At 44.9% G+C, this 16,326-nt stretch overlaps 1 protein-coding gene across 2 annotated transcripts in view; it reads right to left on the bottom strand.

Moving 5' to 3' along the window:
* The window catches only part of LOC145293721 (G-protein coupled receptor GRL101-like), a 761,328-nt gene that overhangs the window by 513,165 nt on the left and 231,837 nt on the right, over positions 1 to 16,326 (bottom strand). For both annotated transcript variants that reach the window (XM_080140164.1, XM_080140165.1), the window contains exon 8: positions 7,894 to 8,031. In XM_080140164.1, coding sequence (XP_079996290.1) covers positions 7,894 to 8,031 — 138 coding nt within the window. The remainder of the gene's footprint in view (positions 1 to 7,893; positions 8,032 to 16,326) is intronic.

Raw genomic sequence — 16,326 nt, 5'->3', positions numbered from 1 at the left:
CGTCTCAGGGACCCAGCCCGCAAGGTGATGTCATCTGCTACAGATGCAACGGGCGGGGCCACATGGCAAGAAATTGTAGAAGGCGGTCGACGGCTGTTCGCTGCTACCGCTGTAACAAGACTGGGCACATGGCCCGAGACTGTGCGGGAAACGGGGACGGGGACAAGGTGCCAGTGCCGACCTCTTCCCCGAACAGAAAATAAACAAGGCGCTCCCTGTCATTCAGGTCCGAGTTAATGACACGTTATGTTCAGCCCTCCTTGATTCCGGTTGCTCCCGCACCATAGTGTGTGCAGACTTCTGTCGGGCGTGGAAAAAGAAGAACGTCAGGATAACTACCATCACTGGAAAAATACGAATGTGTTGCGGCGTGGGTGTGGTACACATTCGCACAAGAACTGGGAACTCAGCCAACGTCGAAGCGCTGGTGACACGCGAAAAACCGCTGAGTTTCGACCTGTTGCTAGGCTACGATGCCATCAAAGCCCTGGGCGGCGTGCGCATAACGCGCGCTGGCGTTGTAGAGTTTCAGGATAGGCCCCCGGTGTGCGCAGCACTAAGAGTCGACCAGCCGGACTTCAGTGCGGAATTCGACGACCAACAGAAGGCGTGGACCGCCACTTGGAGGTGGTCAGAAGACAAGGAACCGGCCAAACTACAAAACAAAGTGGCAGAGTACCGTATGCCCGACCAGATAAGGCCTGCATACGAAAGCGAGCTCCGTGAATGGATTAAGAACGGTTGGCTGATTCCATACCCCTACGACAAACTTGGACCCCCCAAGGGCCTGATACCGCTGATGGCAGTTGCCCAACCTAACAAGTTAAAGGTGAGGCCGGTAATGGACTACCGTGAGTTGAATGCGCACGTTGATGCGTTCACAGCGGACGCCGACGTCTGTGCCAGCAAGCTTCGAGAGTGGCGCCGGCAGGGGTCCAATGTGTCCCTACTGGACTTGAGAAAAGCATATTTGCAGGTCCGGATCGGCGAGGCGATGTGGCCTTTCCAGACAGTGATGTTTTCCGGGAAGAGATACTGTCTTACGCGACTCGGATTTGGGCTAAACGTAGCACCCCAGATAATGAAGGCTATCGTCAATGCCGTGTTGTCACAAGAAGAATGGATCAGAAAGGGAACATCGGCGTATATTGACGATATATACGTGAACGAAGATATCGTGTCCTCTTCGCGCGTAAGATCCAAACTTGCCGAGTTTGGTCTAAACTGCAAGGACTCTGAGCGGCTTGAGGATGGTGCCCGCGTATTGGGCTTGAGCGTTCAAGAGGAGCGAGGGATCCTGAGGTGGAGGCGTGGAACCGCAGTTCCCGACGTACCCGACGTTTACACAAGACGTGCCGTGTTCTCCCTGTGCGGGAAACTTGTGGGGCACCTTCCAGTATGCGGATGGGTTCGTGCAGCGACAGGCGTCATAAAAAGGAGGGCAAATGCGGTCAGCAAAGGCTGGGACGATGAGATAACCGACGAACTATTGGTTCGAATGTTAAAGGAGACCGTCGCTAGTGTGAAAAAGAATGACCCCGCCACAGGGGACTGGTGCGTGCAGGGAGACAAACTGAGCGTGTGGGTGGACGCAAGTTCTCTAGCGATCGGTGTAGTTTTGGAGAAAGATGGGGCCGTAGTTGAGGATGCCTGCTGGCTGCGACCGGCGAATGATGCTGCCCATATCAACCTGGCAGAACTCGACGCTGTAATAAAGGGCATTAACCTGGCACTTCAATGGGAAGTGAAGAAACTGCGTGTGCACACCGACTCACTTTGCGTGCACCACTGGGTGTCGGACACACTCACGAGCAAGGCCAGGGCACGCACCAAGGCAGCCAGCGAAATGCTGATAAGACGGAGGCTCGAGACTGTGAAAAAACTGGTGACGGAGTACAACCTGTCCGTAGACGTAGTGCTCGTCGCCTCGGACTACAACCTCGCCGACAAGCTCACTCGGGTACCACGGAGATGGTATGAGGCTATGAAGAAAGAAGCTAAGCCATTGCCTCTGTGTGCTGCCTCCGTCGAGGAGGACGAAATCAGGAAGATACATCACGACAGTGGGCACCCCGGAGTGCAACGGACCTACTACTTTGTGAAGTTGGCGAGACCATCAATACCAAAAAGCGCAGTAAGAGCAGTGGTCAGGGAGTGCCAAACGTGCCAGTCTATCGACCCCGCCCCAGCCAGATGGCGGAAAGGACAGCTGGGAATGGACGCGACTTGGAGTCGGTTGGGTATGGATATAACCCACTACGGCAGCCAACACTTCCTCACGCTGATAGACTGCGGGCCAACGAGGTTCGCGATTTGGCGCCAATTGGCAAGGCAGGATTCCACCAGTGTCATCCACGAATTGGAATCCATATTCTACGAAAGGGGGCCGCCTGAGGAGATCCTCACAGATAACGACACGGCGTTCTGCAGCAGGGAATTTAGGCATTTTATGGACAACTGGGGGATTCGCCTTCGACACCGATGCGCGTATGTGCCGAGCGGCAATGGCATAGCGGAGCGATGCCACCGAACCGTGAAGAGGATCGCGGCCAGGAAGAAGTGTACGATCGCGGAGGCGGTTTACAGATACAACACAACGCCTAAGGACACCGTGACTGGCGGCAGTGCGCCTGCTGATGCGATTCATCACTACCACGTGCGCGTCAAGGACGTTGAAGTGTGTCTACCCGACCAACGAGAACTCCAGGGGACGTACCAAGTGGGAGACACCGTCTGGGTGAAGCCACCCGGCGGCCGGTGCACCAGCAGCTTTTGGAGGGGGCGGGTCACCGGCGTCATCAGTGAACAGGCCATACTAGTCGATGGTACTCCGCGCCACGTAAGGGATGTCCGGCCCGCTCTAAGCGCTGACCAATCGGCAAGCAGTGGAAGTAGCGAGTCATCCGACGATGAGCGATGGATCCAACCCGTGCCCCACGAACCTGGTGACTCAACTGCGAGCAGTGGAAGGAGCGAGTCATCCGACGATGAGCGATGGATCCAACCTGTGCCCCATGGACCTGATGACTCAACTGCGAGCTCTAATGCTGATGCTTCCGATGCCACTTCTGAGAGCTCCGATGAGGAAGTCCCGGCAATACCCCTCCGCAGGAGTGCTCGAATCAAACGGCCACGTCCGCCGTGTCACGTATGTGATCTGGAGACCAGGGAGGAGTGTGAGACTAACCGTAGCCCTCGGCGCAAGAGGGTCCGTGTGTGCCTGGCGTGTGGGGTGGTGGCTGATCCTGTGGTCGGGGCAGCGGAAGAAAGAGTTTCAAGATGGCGCCTGCCTGCTTTTATTAGAGACGGAATCTCGCAGGATCGCGCGAGATCTCGCGGGGATGCAAATTAGCTAGGCCATCTTGAGTAATAAAAATCGGTCCATTGGAGGTGCGAGTCAGTCGGGTTCTGATGTTCGTGGCGATCAGTACAGTGACCGTTGGGTTCCGTGTCTATTCGTGCAGTCAGCTGAGCTTTGTAAGTTGCCGTGGCTGTGATTGTTTGTTGGTTTGCTGTGTGTTGCTGTGGTTCTTCAGTGAAACGCTTCGTTGCCCACGACGAGTCTCACCGTCTCCTACACAAGATACTCTTACACTCCCTCACACGGACGTTGAATACAGACCTGTCTGCTCACCCAGTGTCTTCCTCTGTCCCAAAGGAGCGAGGACAAGAGTTCGACAAGAGCTTTTAGGTGTTGTGCAGGTAGGGGAAGTACGGCCAGTCGGTAAAGGATGAGAGGAAAGACGTAAGTGGCGCACGCCTCAGCTCTACCCTTTAAGGAAAGTTTCCTAGGAAGCCACGAATTGACTGCAGCCTCCACCTTTGACCGTACCTCCAACCAATTCTTGTCAAGCTGGAGACCCGGTCCGAACCACACGCCGAGGATCCGGACCGGGCCATCTGTCCAGCTGAAGGGCGCAGGGAGGTTTGCGTTGCCACTCCATGCGCCCAACCGCAGTCCTACCGACTTGTTGCAGTTTATCTTGGCCCCCGTGATTCTTTCGTACAATGTGAGTGCCTCCGACACAACCTCAATGTCTCTGAAGCCCGACACGAAGACCGTGACATCATCGGCGAACGCGGATACCTTGGCAGCTGAGCCGCCAGGCAGAGCCATTCAGCGCAGGGCCGAATTTGCCTCCCCATGTCTCAGCTTGCGGAGAAGAGGCTCCAAAGCCAGGACATAAAGCAGGGGCGACAGTGGACAACCCTGACGAACCGACCGAGAGATAACAAAGGGTTTCGAGCGCTTTCCGTTGATTTGCACGACAGCCATGGGCTGTCGATACATTATGGAGATCCACTTGCAAAAGTCCAGTTTAAAACCGGCGGCCTCTAAGACAGATGCCAGGAAACGATGGTCGACCCTATCGAAAGCTTTGGACTGATCTAAGTTTATCAGCGCGGTTTCCGTGTCGTCATATATTCCCCCCTCTAGGATCGTGCGGATCAGGTGCAAGTTGTTCTGAATCGATCTCCCCTTCACAGCGTAGTTCTGTTCCGGTTCAACCAACTCCTCGATAACAACCTGCAGCCGATTCGACAGGACCTTGGCCAAAATCTTCAACTCTGTGTTTAGCAGAATTATGGGCCTGTAGTCGTCTAACTCTTCCCCTCCATGCCCGTCAACTTTCTTCAGCAATGTGATCACTCCCTTGGTCACCTGCCCTGGGATGGATCCCTGAGCAAACCAATGGTTGAACATATCTGTCAGAAGAGGCAGAAACATGGGCGACAGCCTCAAGTACAGTTCGTATGGCAGACCATCAAGTCCTGGCGATTTGTCACAGCTGACCTGCTTCAGCGCAGTAAAGACCTCCCGCTCCGTCACCCGGCCCTCGCAACTAGCCGCTCTAGCCGCCTCGAGGCGGGGAGAGTCGGCCAAATAGTCGCTAAACTGAAGGACCGGAAGATCGGGCTGCTGCGTAAAACGCTCCTCGAAATGTTCTCGAAACCCCTCGCAGATCTCCCGAGTCGATTCCAGGGTGCGTCCATTCGGATGTTTGATTTTCGCAATGTATTTGTCCGAGCCACGCCTAGAAACCTCACGGCGCACGTCTGCATCAGAATTGACTGCTTCGTTGCCTATCTTTCTAAGCCTAGCTCTAACTACTTGGCCTTCATAACGCTCGCTAGTCTCGCGTAGAAGGTCCTGCTTAGCTAGTTCCTGACTAACCCTATCACCCTCCCCCGTAGCCTGGGCTAGTTTCTGCTCTAGCTTCTTCTTCGTCTTGGCCTTATCTAGTGCGAGGCGCTGGGCATACTTGACGGAGAAGCTTCTGATCTTGGCTTTGAGACCTAACCACCACTTACTCCCGGTAACCGCCCCCACTAGTGCCTTTTTAATCAATTCTCTTAACTGATCTTGGAAGTCTTGTATCTCCAGAAGGGAGGTGTTTAACTTCCAGTACCCCGCTAACTTAGGCCTATTTCCTAGCTTCAGCCGGGCCATAACTAATTTATGGTCCGTCTGGCCTAGCCAAGTGAACGTGGGACAAGATAAGAAGTCTACTTCGCCTCTCCTAACTAACATCCTGTCCAAATAGGTATTTGGATAGGAGGAAACGCTATTGGTCCACGTCCACATCTCCCGCCCCGGATGTCGACCAGACCGCATCTAGCCATCAGATCAGCCAGGCTGGACTCGCACCTCTCCGATCCTCTAGCATCGCCTCCTACCTTATCTATCTCGGGCTCTAAGATGGCGTTCCAATCTCCTATTAGCACTACCCGCTTCCGACAATCTACAAACGCGTCAAGCTGACTGAAGAATGAGACCCTCTCACGAGCGGTGCTGGGCGCATGAACCGCGATCACCCGAAACACAGAATCTTTTACGGCAACATCGGCCACAACCAGCCTGCCCACCGCATCTCTATGGACAACGTCGACCGTCGCCGACGGGGTACGTTTAACCAGCACGGAAACTCCCTTCCCCCGCGGGCTGCCATATGCTGAGAAAACCTCAAAATCTCTGGCCAGCACCTGACAGTCCACAGAGGAAATGAAATGCGTCTCCTGAATCGCAGCCACATCCACTCCCAGGGACAAGAGGTCGTGCCGGAGGCGAGCCGCCCGGCCCGGTGATCTCAAGCCCCTCGCATTCAAACTAGCCAAATTCAAAGCCATGGTACCTACCTTAGGATGTGTCACACTCAGCTCCGAAGTCAGCTGGGGAGAGGACGCCGACGTTATGTGCCATGTTCAAGGTGGTCAGGTTTTTCATATCCTGACCTTCTGTCGCAATGCCGCCGACGTCCAAAGGATAAATTAATTTTATGGCCCTGTAGAGTGACGGATGGACCAACACGGGGACCCTTCCCTTGCATTGTTTTGATATAATTTCTTACATGAGTTATAACATCTTAGCTCCTTTCATGCATATATCGTAACCTACATGTGAAGCTTAAAGATATGCATATCTGACCCATATAGTTATTTTAATGATCTCTTAGATGTATGTACGAATCTAATCTGAGCTTGTTTTTATGAGTTTTGATAGATAAAAGTATACCCGCTTCAACTTTTACAAACCTACCAACTGCAAACTGATGAAAGAGATTTTGACTTTTGTGGAGTTGATTGAAGGAATTATCTCTGAATATAAAATGCGACACATAAAAATTCATACATAGAGCGTGTTTTGCGGTATTTCCAAACTGATTGTTGGTCCAGTGAGATGTGACGAAAAACTATAATCAAATTATTTTTTTCTATTTTTAATTTTTTTTTTTAGTTAAAAATGAAATTCTAACTCGGTTAATCAAACTATATAAAATATGTACGAAATGTAAATAATTTCCATTTATTTGCGTTTGAAATTTTGAAGAAATCATTTTAAAATCTTTGTAAAATAAATAATTCCAAGTGTAGTATCTATCATGGAAAATACGAATTTTTATTTTATTTTCGAATGAATAATAACAATTCGATATTTGTTCTTTCCTTGTCAGCCAGAGGAGAACAAATCCTGTTCAGCTAACGTGATTGTAGCCTTTCACAATATTCATTCATAAAATCGACTCTGTGTTTTACTTGTGTACATTTATCATTTATTTTATTCTTTCGCTTGTTTAATAACATTGAATACTTTTCCATCTAAAATATAATTTTTTATCCTTTAAGTTTAGTTTAAGCAAAGTAAGTTGTTGGTGAGTAATGTCGCAATCTATTTGTGTTACTGAAATGGGATTTGACTAATAGTTCAATAATTTATGATGAAAAAAAAGTAGATTTTAATTAAACGCCTTTCAGTAACTTTAATATTAAAAAAAAATCAGTTACTTCAAGGGAACAAGAACACACAGACAAAAAAATAATATCAAATAGTTTTACCTCGGCATTTTTACAAAAAATTATTTAAATATTGGTCAAATCTTATTTCGGTTACCTAAATTGGTTTCAACATTATTCACAAGTAACTTATTTTTCTTAAACTATATGTTAGTAAAAAAAAAAAAAATTAAAACCACTCTATGAAAACAGAAAACTCCATAATTAAATTATACCATATTTCTTACAAACTGAAACACGCTTATCACAATTTTCTTATGTGGATCTATATTACAACACCTTGTTAAACTTTGTGACATATTTCTATTCTATGCAGGTCAGGCGCGAACGCAGACCCCATAATTTTGCTTTACCATATTTCTTCAAACTGAAACTCAGACCCCACAATTTTGATAAATTACCCCTGTTCAAACTGTAAAATACCTCTTCTGTCATCGTATGTGATCGGTATAGTATAATAATACACCATATTGAAGCCTATTTATGTATAGACACACACACGTTTAGCTTTATTATATGGATTATTACATGACGTCAGTGTGATGTCTATATATTTTTTCTGTCAACAAAAACCGAAGTAAAGAGATTTATTTAGCTTACAGCAGTTCATCTCGTCTTCTCCACCAAGACAGTCTGCCACGTGGTCGCAACGAACGGCTGAGGGCAAGCACCTGCCTTCAGGACAGGCAAAAACGGATTTAATCCGACCAAAACCGGCGCAGCTGTCGCTGATGTTCCCTGTAACAGACACAATGAAAAACAAGTCGATAAAAGACACAAATGACAAGAGACATACAAAGTGAAATATAAGTAATCGGTTTGTAAGGTTCTTCCAAACTTGGAAATTATTTCGAGGTTATATCGTGAGTCTATACCTGCGCGGAATGTTGTGCTTGATAGAAAATAAATTTTGCAGGATTTTTTTACAACTCAGTCCATCAGCAAATACAAACGTAAATTCATTTTTTTTTAAAATCGCTTCCAAAAATAATTTTCACTGTCCCTGAAACATTTACGTTAATACGAAACGCGTTTATTGGTTTCTCTCATAAATTAAACAGTACCATATGGTCACTACCTAATAAGTTTGAATTTCTGACGTATATGACATAGATTTTTACCGTGAATGTTTTAAACACTCCTGGCAATGTTCTCAGTGTTTACTATTTTCCTCCGTCCTATTTTTCCCACGTTATTTCATCGATTATGGATATGTTATGTCCAGTATCAAGAAGGTATCTCACCGGGCATTTATTTGGCTGTCTACAATATTTTTGTCCAAATTTCTTCGGATCGTTTTTAGACTCATTGTGTTCATCCTTTTTAGGCTTCTGGTCTTTTTCCTCTGGCATACAGTCGATGTATTTCCTATTTTACCATATTTATAGCGTAATTTATGGTTGAAATATGTTATTAGTAAAATAGCCTTTATCACCAGATAAATTGCAGTACTGATTATTGCGGAATGTTTGTTTTAGTCATTGTTTGGATTTGTTGATTGCATTTCTAGCTACACTTCAAATGCTTGCTAAACTCATCTATACACACTGGAAATCAGAAACGAAACTATCAGTGTGTTTATTTACAATTATGCTTTTTGTTCATTGACATATCTATATATATATATATATATATATATATATATATATATATATATATATATATAGAGAGAGAGAGAGAGAGAGAGAGACGTTAGTTGTGTGAGGGTGGTTATTGTATTGCTCGACATATAGCTATAGCAAACATCTAAATGACTACCTTAAATACAGTTCCTGATTTCAAAAAAAGAAAAACTAAAAGATTCATCTGCCTTACTTTTAATGCTAGGTTTATTTTTGGTATCTTTTCAATTCAATCGAAATCCTCCTAAATTTGCTGATGAGGAGACGGTGCTTACCAAAAAAAACTATGTATAATTGTTCTACGTGACTTCATGTATACCACAAATAAAAAGCACGGATTTCCGAAACGATCGTACAGATAATTGACTTTGTTGTTGCTCCTTCTTATGAAACTGATTTTTAATTTAATTAAATTTTGATTTTTAAATTTTAAAGATTTTAAAAAAAATTTTAAATTATAAATCACATTACTTAATATTGAATTAGCTCTAGGACATTTAACTATCGAGCTTATTATATATCTAAATTACAACGAGCATTTCCTGTATTTTAATTAAACTAGTAATTTCACTATTACATTAAAATACACTTAGCTCTTTAGACTATTATTCTAATCTCCTTTAAATTTATATATATATATATATATATATATATATAGAGAGAGAGAGAGAGAGAGAGACGTTAGTTGTGTGAGGGTGGTTATTGTATTGCTCGACGTTTGAGAGGTGTCAAGATGTCAATCACACTCGTAGCTGTGTTTGCTCTCCCCTTTTTCTGTTTGTTTTTCTCTTATATAGTCATAAATCGACATTCCATGAATTGCAAACATCAAGATATCATATTCTTCCTTTTTATTTTGCATTGCACAATTAATAATTTCTGGCCTTGGATGCAAACAATTCCTAGTTTCGTAATAAGTACAATTTCGGTAATTTTATGAGATGCGGATCAACTCCCTTTGAAATGTGCGTGTGTGCACACCTCTATCTTGAATCCAACAATTGTACTTCAGCAATATTTTTCTCTTCTTTACTTAATTTTTTTTATATTCGGTAAAAGTTTGACGTTCTTTCATATTTTTTGTAACATTATTTCTCTATCATCTCCCATAATTGACAGTATTCTCGAACTTTTTAGCGAACTTATGTCTTCATCTGCCGCTTCAGTTAATCCCTAAACGGATGTATATTTAAACATGCGGTTTTCCATTTCTTTTATCCTGAATAATTAACACATCGAACTTGCTTTTCCAGTTAATGCAAAAAAAATTCTCGTTCTCTTCTTCGACAACATTAAAACATTTATAACGAGCGTGAAATAAACTGTCACGTTCGCTAAATATTTTCAACAATATTTCAATTGTATTTTTAAACCATATATCTTCCATTTTTGTTTTCAATATAAAATTCGAGTACTTTGCATTTTCCAAAGCGCCTGATTTTCGTAAGAGTAATCATTTTTTTCTTGGAAAAAAATGTTTCGTATCTTCTGAAGTATGCTGAGAACGTTACATCTTCCGTCAGCTTTTAATAAAATTCCGAGAGAAAATTATTAATCCTCTCAGTGGAAAAATCTTGCACTTTAATTTTTATCTACTTTCGTTGTCAATACAATTTGACAAAATTTTTTTCTTAATATTTGAATGAAACTAGGAGTAAAAAAGAACAATAATAAATATTCATCCAAACTCCTTCTTGCCAACTCCCAACTTCAAAAGTAATCTTCACCGACCACCTTCACTGTTTCAATCAGATATCTTCCCCCAGAAGACTGCTTTGTGCTTACCCCTTCGTTCCATTCAACAGCAATCACTGTTCTGATATGCAAATTACTGCCATATATTTATTAAAAAAACTGACATAAGTTGTTATTTTCTCTTTCCTTTTTTGGATTCTGTAATCCAACCCTTGTGTAAGTCACGTTTCTTTAAAAATAATTTTTGCAACACTTTTGTTACTTGTTTTTGTAATTTAATTTGTTAGTTGTTAATAGTGTTTCTCTTGGCATTACAATTGCAACAATTCGATTTAATTTGGTTTCGATTCATATATTTGTTGTTGTACCATGGTAGGACCCAAGTATTTCGCAAATTCCATCAACTGTGCAATGATAATCCTTTAAATACAGCGAAATAAGAAAGTGAAAAAAAAATCAACTGATAGAATAATCAAACGATTTGGTAAAATTTCTTTTTTTTTTTAATCGCCGTAAATTCTTGAGGGTTCCGTTTTTTCTCATTGTTTCCAAGTTTTGTTTTCTCCTTTAACTATCAACTTTCCATGTGCAATTTTGAGTTTTACAACAGTTTCAGATGGTTCGCTGTTACACACAAGTCCTGGGAGGTGACTTGTTTGTAGTAGACAGTTCCACAGAACAAAATATTCTTACCGTGTCGAAACCCGGGAAAAGAACATGTGAAATTTCTCCAGAAAAGGTTTAATATTTATGAAGCAATTCTGGTTTCTGATTGGTTGGTAGCAGAACGTGAATTAATTTGATTCGTCAGTTCTTAGCAGCATCGTTTATAAATAGAATCGTCCGACTGTGTGGGATTGTCTACACTGCGATTATTTTGTAAGTCTGTTATCTCCTCTCTGTCTTTTTCCTTTTCTTCCTCTTCACTGAGCCGGATTTTTTTTTTCTACACTTTTTTCCCCTCCTACTGTTTTTACTGTTAATTATAACAGTTATAACTTTTTAACCGTTTTTAAACGGTTCGGCTATGGCCGCTTCTGCGATCCAGACGCCTGTTGTAGTCGACACTATGGAAGCAGAATATATTACACCTGCTGAGACCAACAACACATGGAAGAAACCACCAAAAGTTGAAATTAACGTCAAGGACTTTATAGAGAACGCAAAACAATGCTTGGAGTATGTTACAGAAACTGGGATAACCATAAACCTAGCCAAATTACAGGAAATACAGAAGAGATGTTTAACCTTATTCGTGGTAGATCGGAAAACCAAGAGAGTAATAAGAGCCACAGCAGATATTATTATTAACCTATTGGCTTCAACTGGCGTCAGACCCCTACGCATTATAAAATGCAAGGGATATAACACTTGGAGTGTTCTGCTCAACTCGGCGGAGGAATGTTTAGCATTATCCCAAAAAGAGATTATCACGCAAAACCACATACTAAGAACTGAATACATGGGTAAACGGAGAACGACTGTCTCCGTTTTCCACGTCCCACACTATGTAGAAGGGGAACAAATAGGAGCCTTTTTCCTTAAATACGGAAAAATAATATCTATTCAAGTAGATGAATTCCACGGCATTTGGTCTTTTGACATTTTGCTAGATAAAGACAACTTCATCAACATACCATTTTTCCTCGAAATAGGAGAGGAGAAAATACCCATCATCGTAGCAGGCAGGAGGCCAACCTGCTGGAATTGTGGTGAAATTGGTCACCTCACTTCAGAGTGCCCCCTTAAAAAAAACCCTGTGAACCCCAAAACAAGAATTGGTCAGCATTTGGGAATGCCACGCTCAGTTAATGACTCCAACCCCCTCCCCCATGAAAAGACTAATAATGACACCCCAGATGGATTACTTAAAGGAGAACCATGGCAAATCGCCACGGGTAAAAAAACTCCTGGACGTCTGAGTCTTGAAAATATGAGAGAGGAGGCCATGTTAAAAAACGACCCAGGCAAAGCCAAGTACATTGAAATCGTGCAACTTAAAACAAAAACTTGACGCTCAAAGACAAACAACATCAAAATCTCCCCCTCCTTCCCCTTGTAAATCTCAACCCCTTCCCCCAAAACAAAGCCCTAAACTCCCTAGCAACCCTAACACACAGTCTCCAACAAAAGTAAAAACTCGCTCTCCAGTTAGAATGCCCCCTCCTGTCACATCTCCTCTTCCCCATTAACTTCCCAAGTTAATTCCTCTTAGCCCGATTGCAAAAAACAGTAAACCAGCTTCTCCTGTTCCCTCCACCTCAATTACTCCTTCTGCCTCACCTGTAAAATCATCCTCCAACACACACACGGCCATGGAGATTGAAAAAAGCCCCTCCCTAGAAAGGAAAAAAACCCTCCACCTCCCGGGAAAAGACATATGCATTATCAATAACGCAGCCCTAAACAATCACAAAAACTTTAAAGGGGTTGATATGTCCAAGCTGATTGAATTTAAAGAGGTAGGTGGGAAACTCATTGACATACCCACAAACTTCCCTAAAGCAAAAAGGTTACTGACAGTAATAAGGAAAAAGGAAGAAGCAAGGGACCTGTGGTCAATGCTTGAGGAAGCAAATCAGACTTTTAACGTTTCTCCTCCCCTAGTTGTTTTTAGAGATACTGATATAAAAAATTTAAAAAAATGTTGTGTTGGGAGGGTCCCGGTAAAAATGCACCCCTCCCTGTATAGGATAGCCAAATTAACCTATCCTCTGCATGTCGGCGATATCTCTCGTGACGGACTCATCGATACTGCGATGGGTACCTATTCCCTCACGAGAGCTGTCGGCACGCTCACGACCGCGATGTTCGTTTCTGGTACTCAACCCTAAGGCACAATCATGGATGTCAAGCTTGCAAGTGTGAATGTCCGAGGACTAAGGGCCGACTCGCGAAAATGGTGCTTGAGTTTGGACCTGCAGCACCTCGGAGTGGATATTTGCTGTGTGCAGGAAACCCATTTTATTCCTGGTGACCATTTACGTGCGCTGTATAAGACCTTTAAGGATTATTCAGCGTACTTTAATTCTCACTCTAGAGGGGTCTCTTGGCTAGTTAAAAGGTCTCTAGATGCGTCGTGTGACCCGTGCTATATGGATACGGAGGGAAGACTATGCGTTTTGGATGTTACCATAAAGGGTAGGGCATTACGTCTTATTGGGGTTTATGCGCCCAATAGCCACGTTGAGCTGGCTGCCTTTTTTCGGCGAATTGAGCAGTTCATGGATACTTCTCGAACGGTTATCTTAGCGGGAGACTGGAACGCGGTCCTGGATCCCGAGTTAGATCGTTTTGGGTTACCTACTAGGGGTACTAACAGAGATCGGGATGCTGTTTTATTTCGTGAATTTGTGGATAAGTTTGATCTTATCGACAAATTCCGAAATGAAAAGCCCCGTGACTTAGTGTGGACTTGGACAGGTAGACGCGGCTCCGGTTCGGTACAGCTCTCGAGTTATATCGACCGGTTCTTAGTTAGGAGAGTCGATGTAGGGGTATTGAATTGTCCAAGTTTCCACAACATAGTTTACTCGGATCACAGACTTGTCCGTGTACGGATAAACTTAGATAGACCTAAGCCTAGATTAGCCGGTTACTGGAAGCTCAACACGTCGTTATTCGATGTGAAGGGCTTCCGGGAAGGGCTATTACTAACCATACAGCGGGAACTGACGGGGGCAATTATAGGGAATAGGTGGTGGGTAAAAATGAAGGAATCTATTAGGTCCTTTTCTGCCAATTTTAGCAAAAGACTCAACCTAGAATCTAGGGCAGCTAAAGCGACACTAGAATCTAGATTAGATCGGGCGGTGGAGGAGGGGGATAGTGCTAGCGTTAATTTAATTAAGGCTCAGCTTGCCTCCCTTACTGAAAAGGAGCACCAAGCTTTAGCGATTAGGGCTAGGTTAAAAAGAATGCCCCAGGAAGCAACAAACATGGCCGCTGAACTGCGTGCAGAGGAGCTGAGGCAAGCGGCCGATAGGCACATCGCTCGTGTCACATTGCCGGACGGGCGTACCGTGACCACAAACCAGGGTGTGCTGGAGGCGTTTAGATCTCATTTCCAGGAGCTTTTTTCCATGGAACCCGGTCTGTCATTAGAACAGTTCGACACCTATTTGGCTGACTTTTCTCATCTTTCGACAACCGAAGCGGCTAGGTGCGAAGGTGGCATAACGGAGGATGAAGTCATTGAAGCCTTAAAGCGGGTCGGCCTCAATAGGTCTCCGGGGATCGATGGTCTGCCCTACGAAGTGTATTTGAGGTTGTCGCACATCTTTGTCCCTTTGCTGACGGTTTTGTTTAACTAATGGTTTAGGAACGGCTCAATCCCCAAGTACTTTACCATGGGTGTGATAAAGCTTGTTCGTAAAAGCAAAGATGGTGGGGATGGGTTAGGTAATTTCAGGCCCTTAACGATGCTTAACGCAGAGTTAAAGATTTTGGCCAAGATTCTCGCAAATCGTCTGCAGCTTGTCCTGGCTCGTCTAGTTAGCCCCGAGCAAACGTGTGCCGTGAAGGGCAGGACAATCCAGGATAACTTGCACACGATACGCCTGATGATAGAAAAAGTCGACACTGAGGCCGCGCTGATCAATTTAGATCAGTCCAAAGCCTTCGATAGGGTTGATCATCGATACTTGGGGGCTGTTTTGTCGGCGGCCGGTTTTGGCCCGCAATTGCGCTCGTGGGTTCATCTTCTCTATGCTAACCCCGCGGTGATGGTAGAAGTAAATGGGAGGAGGTCGAGACCCTTCAGTTTGTCACGTTCTATTCGTCAAGGGTGCTCGCGTGCTGAGGGATATCGTGGCCCTTGAGGTAGATGTAGCTGCACTACAGGAAACCCACTTTGTTGGGGCTGGGGACTGCAATGTCCTGGTAAACGATTTTGATGTTTACTCAGCATATGGCAGCCTCCAGAGCCGGGGGGTTTCTGTGCTAGTGAGTTGCACTCTGTCTGCGACGGTTACCGTTGTCCACGCGGACGCTCATGGGAGGCTGGTCGTGGTCGATGTTGCCGTTAAAAGCGGCGCGTTTCGGATCGTGGCAGTTTATGCGCCAAACATCCACAGCTAGAGGGTTTCCTTTTTTCGGGGGGTGGAGGTGTTTCTCTCTTCGGGTCCGAAGCGGGTAGTTTTAATGAGGGACTGGAATGCCATCCTGGACCCCAACATAGATAAGGCCGGGGTTAGAGGGTCGGGGCGGGGTTACAACAGCCTGTCTGACCTGATGGCCTCGTGCGATCTGGTCGACAGGTTCCGTCTGGATCACCCCGGGAGAGAAGATGTGGACGTGGCATGCTAGTTCGGCTGCCTGTTCGAGTACATACTTGGACAGGATGTTAATTAGAAGGGGCGACACATATTTCCTATCTTGTCCCACGTTCCACTGGCTTAGTCATTCGGACCACAAACTCGTGTTGGCCCGTTTGAAATTAGGTAATAGGCCTAGGGTTGCTGGCTACTGGAAGTTGATCGTCTCCTTGTTGGAGTCAAACGACTTCCGGGAGCAGCTGACGTCACTAATTCAGAGGGAGTTAGTGGGGACGGTTACCGGGAGTAGCTGGTGGGTTAAGCTTAAGGTCACCATTAGGCACTTTTGTGTCCAATACAGCCAAAGCCTCGCATTAACTAGGGCACGGACCAAAAGGCACTTAGATGATAGACTGACCCGGGCGGTGGCAGGGAGGATTCCCTAGAACTAGCTCTAGTTA

The sequence above is a fragment of the Euprymna scolopes genome, chromosome 15, assembly GCF_053919585.1.
Source record: "Euprymna scolopes isolate OS-2025 chromosome 15, ASM5391958v1, whole genome shotgun sequence".
Classification (NCBI taxonomy): domain Eukaryota; kingdom Metazoa; phylum Mollusca; class Cephalopoda; order Sepiida; family Sepiolidae; genus Euprymna; species Euprymna scolopes.
The sequence above is the reverse complement of the archived record's forward strand: the minus strand, read 5'-3'. Positions and strand labels throughout refer to the sequence as shown.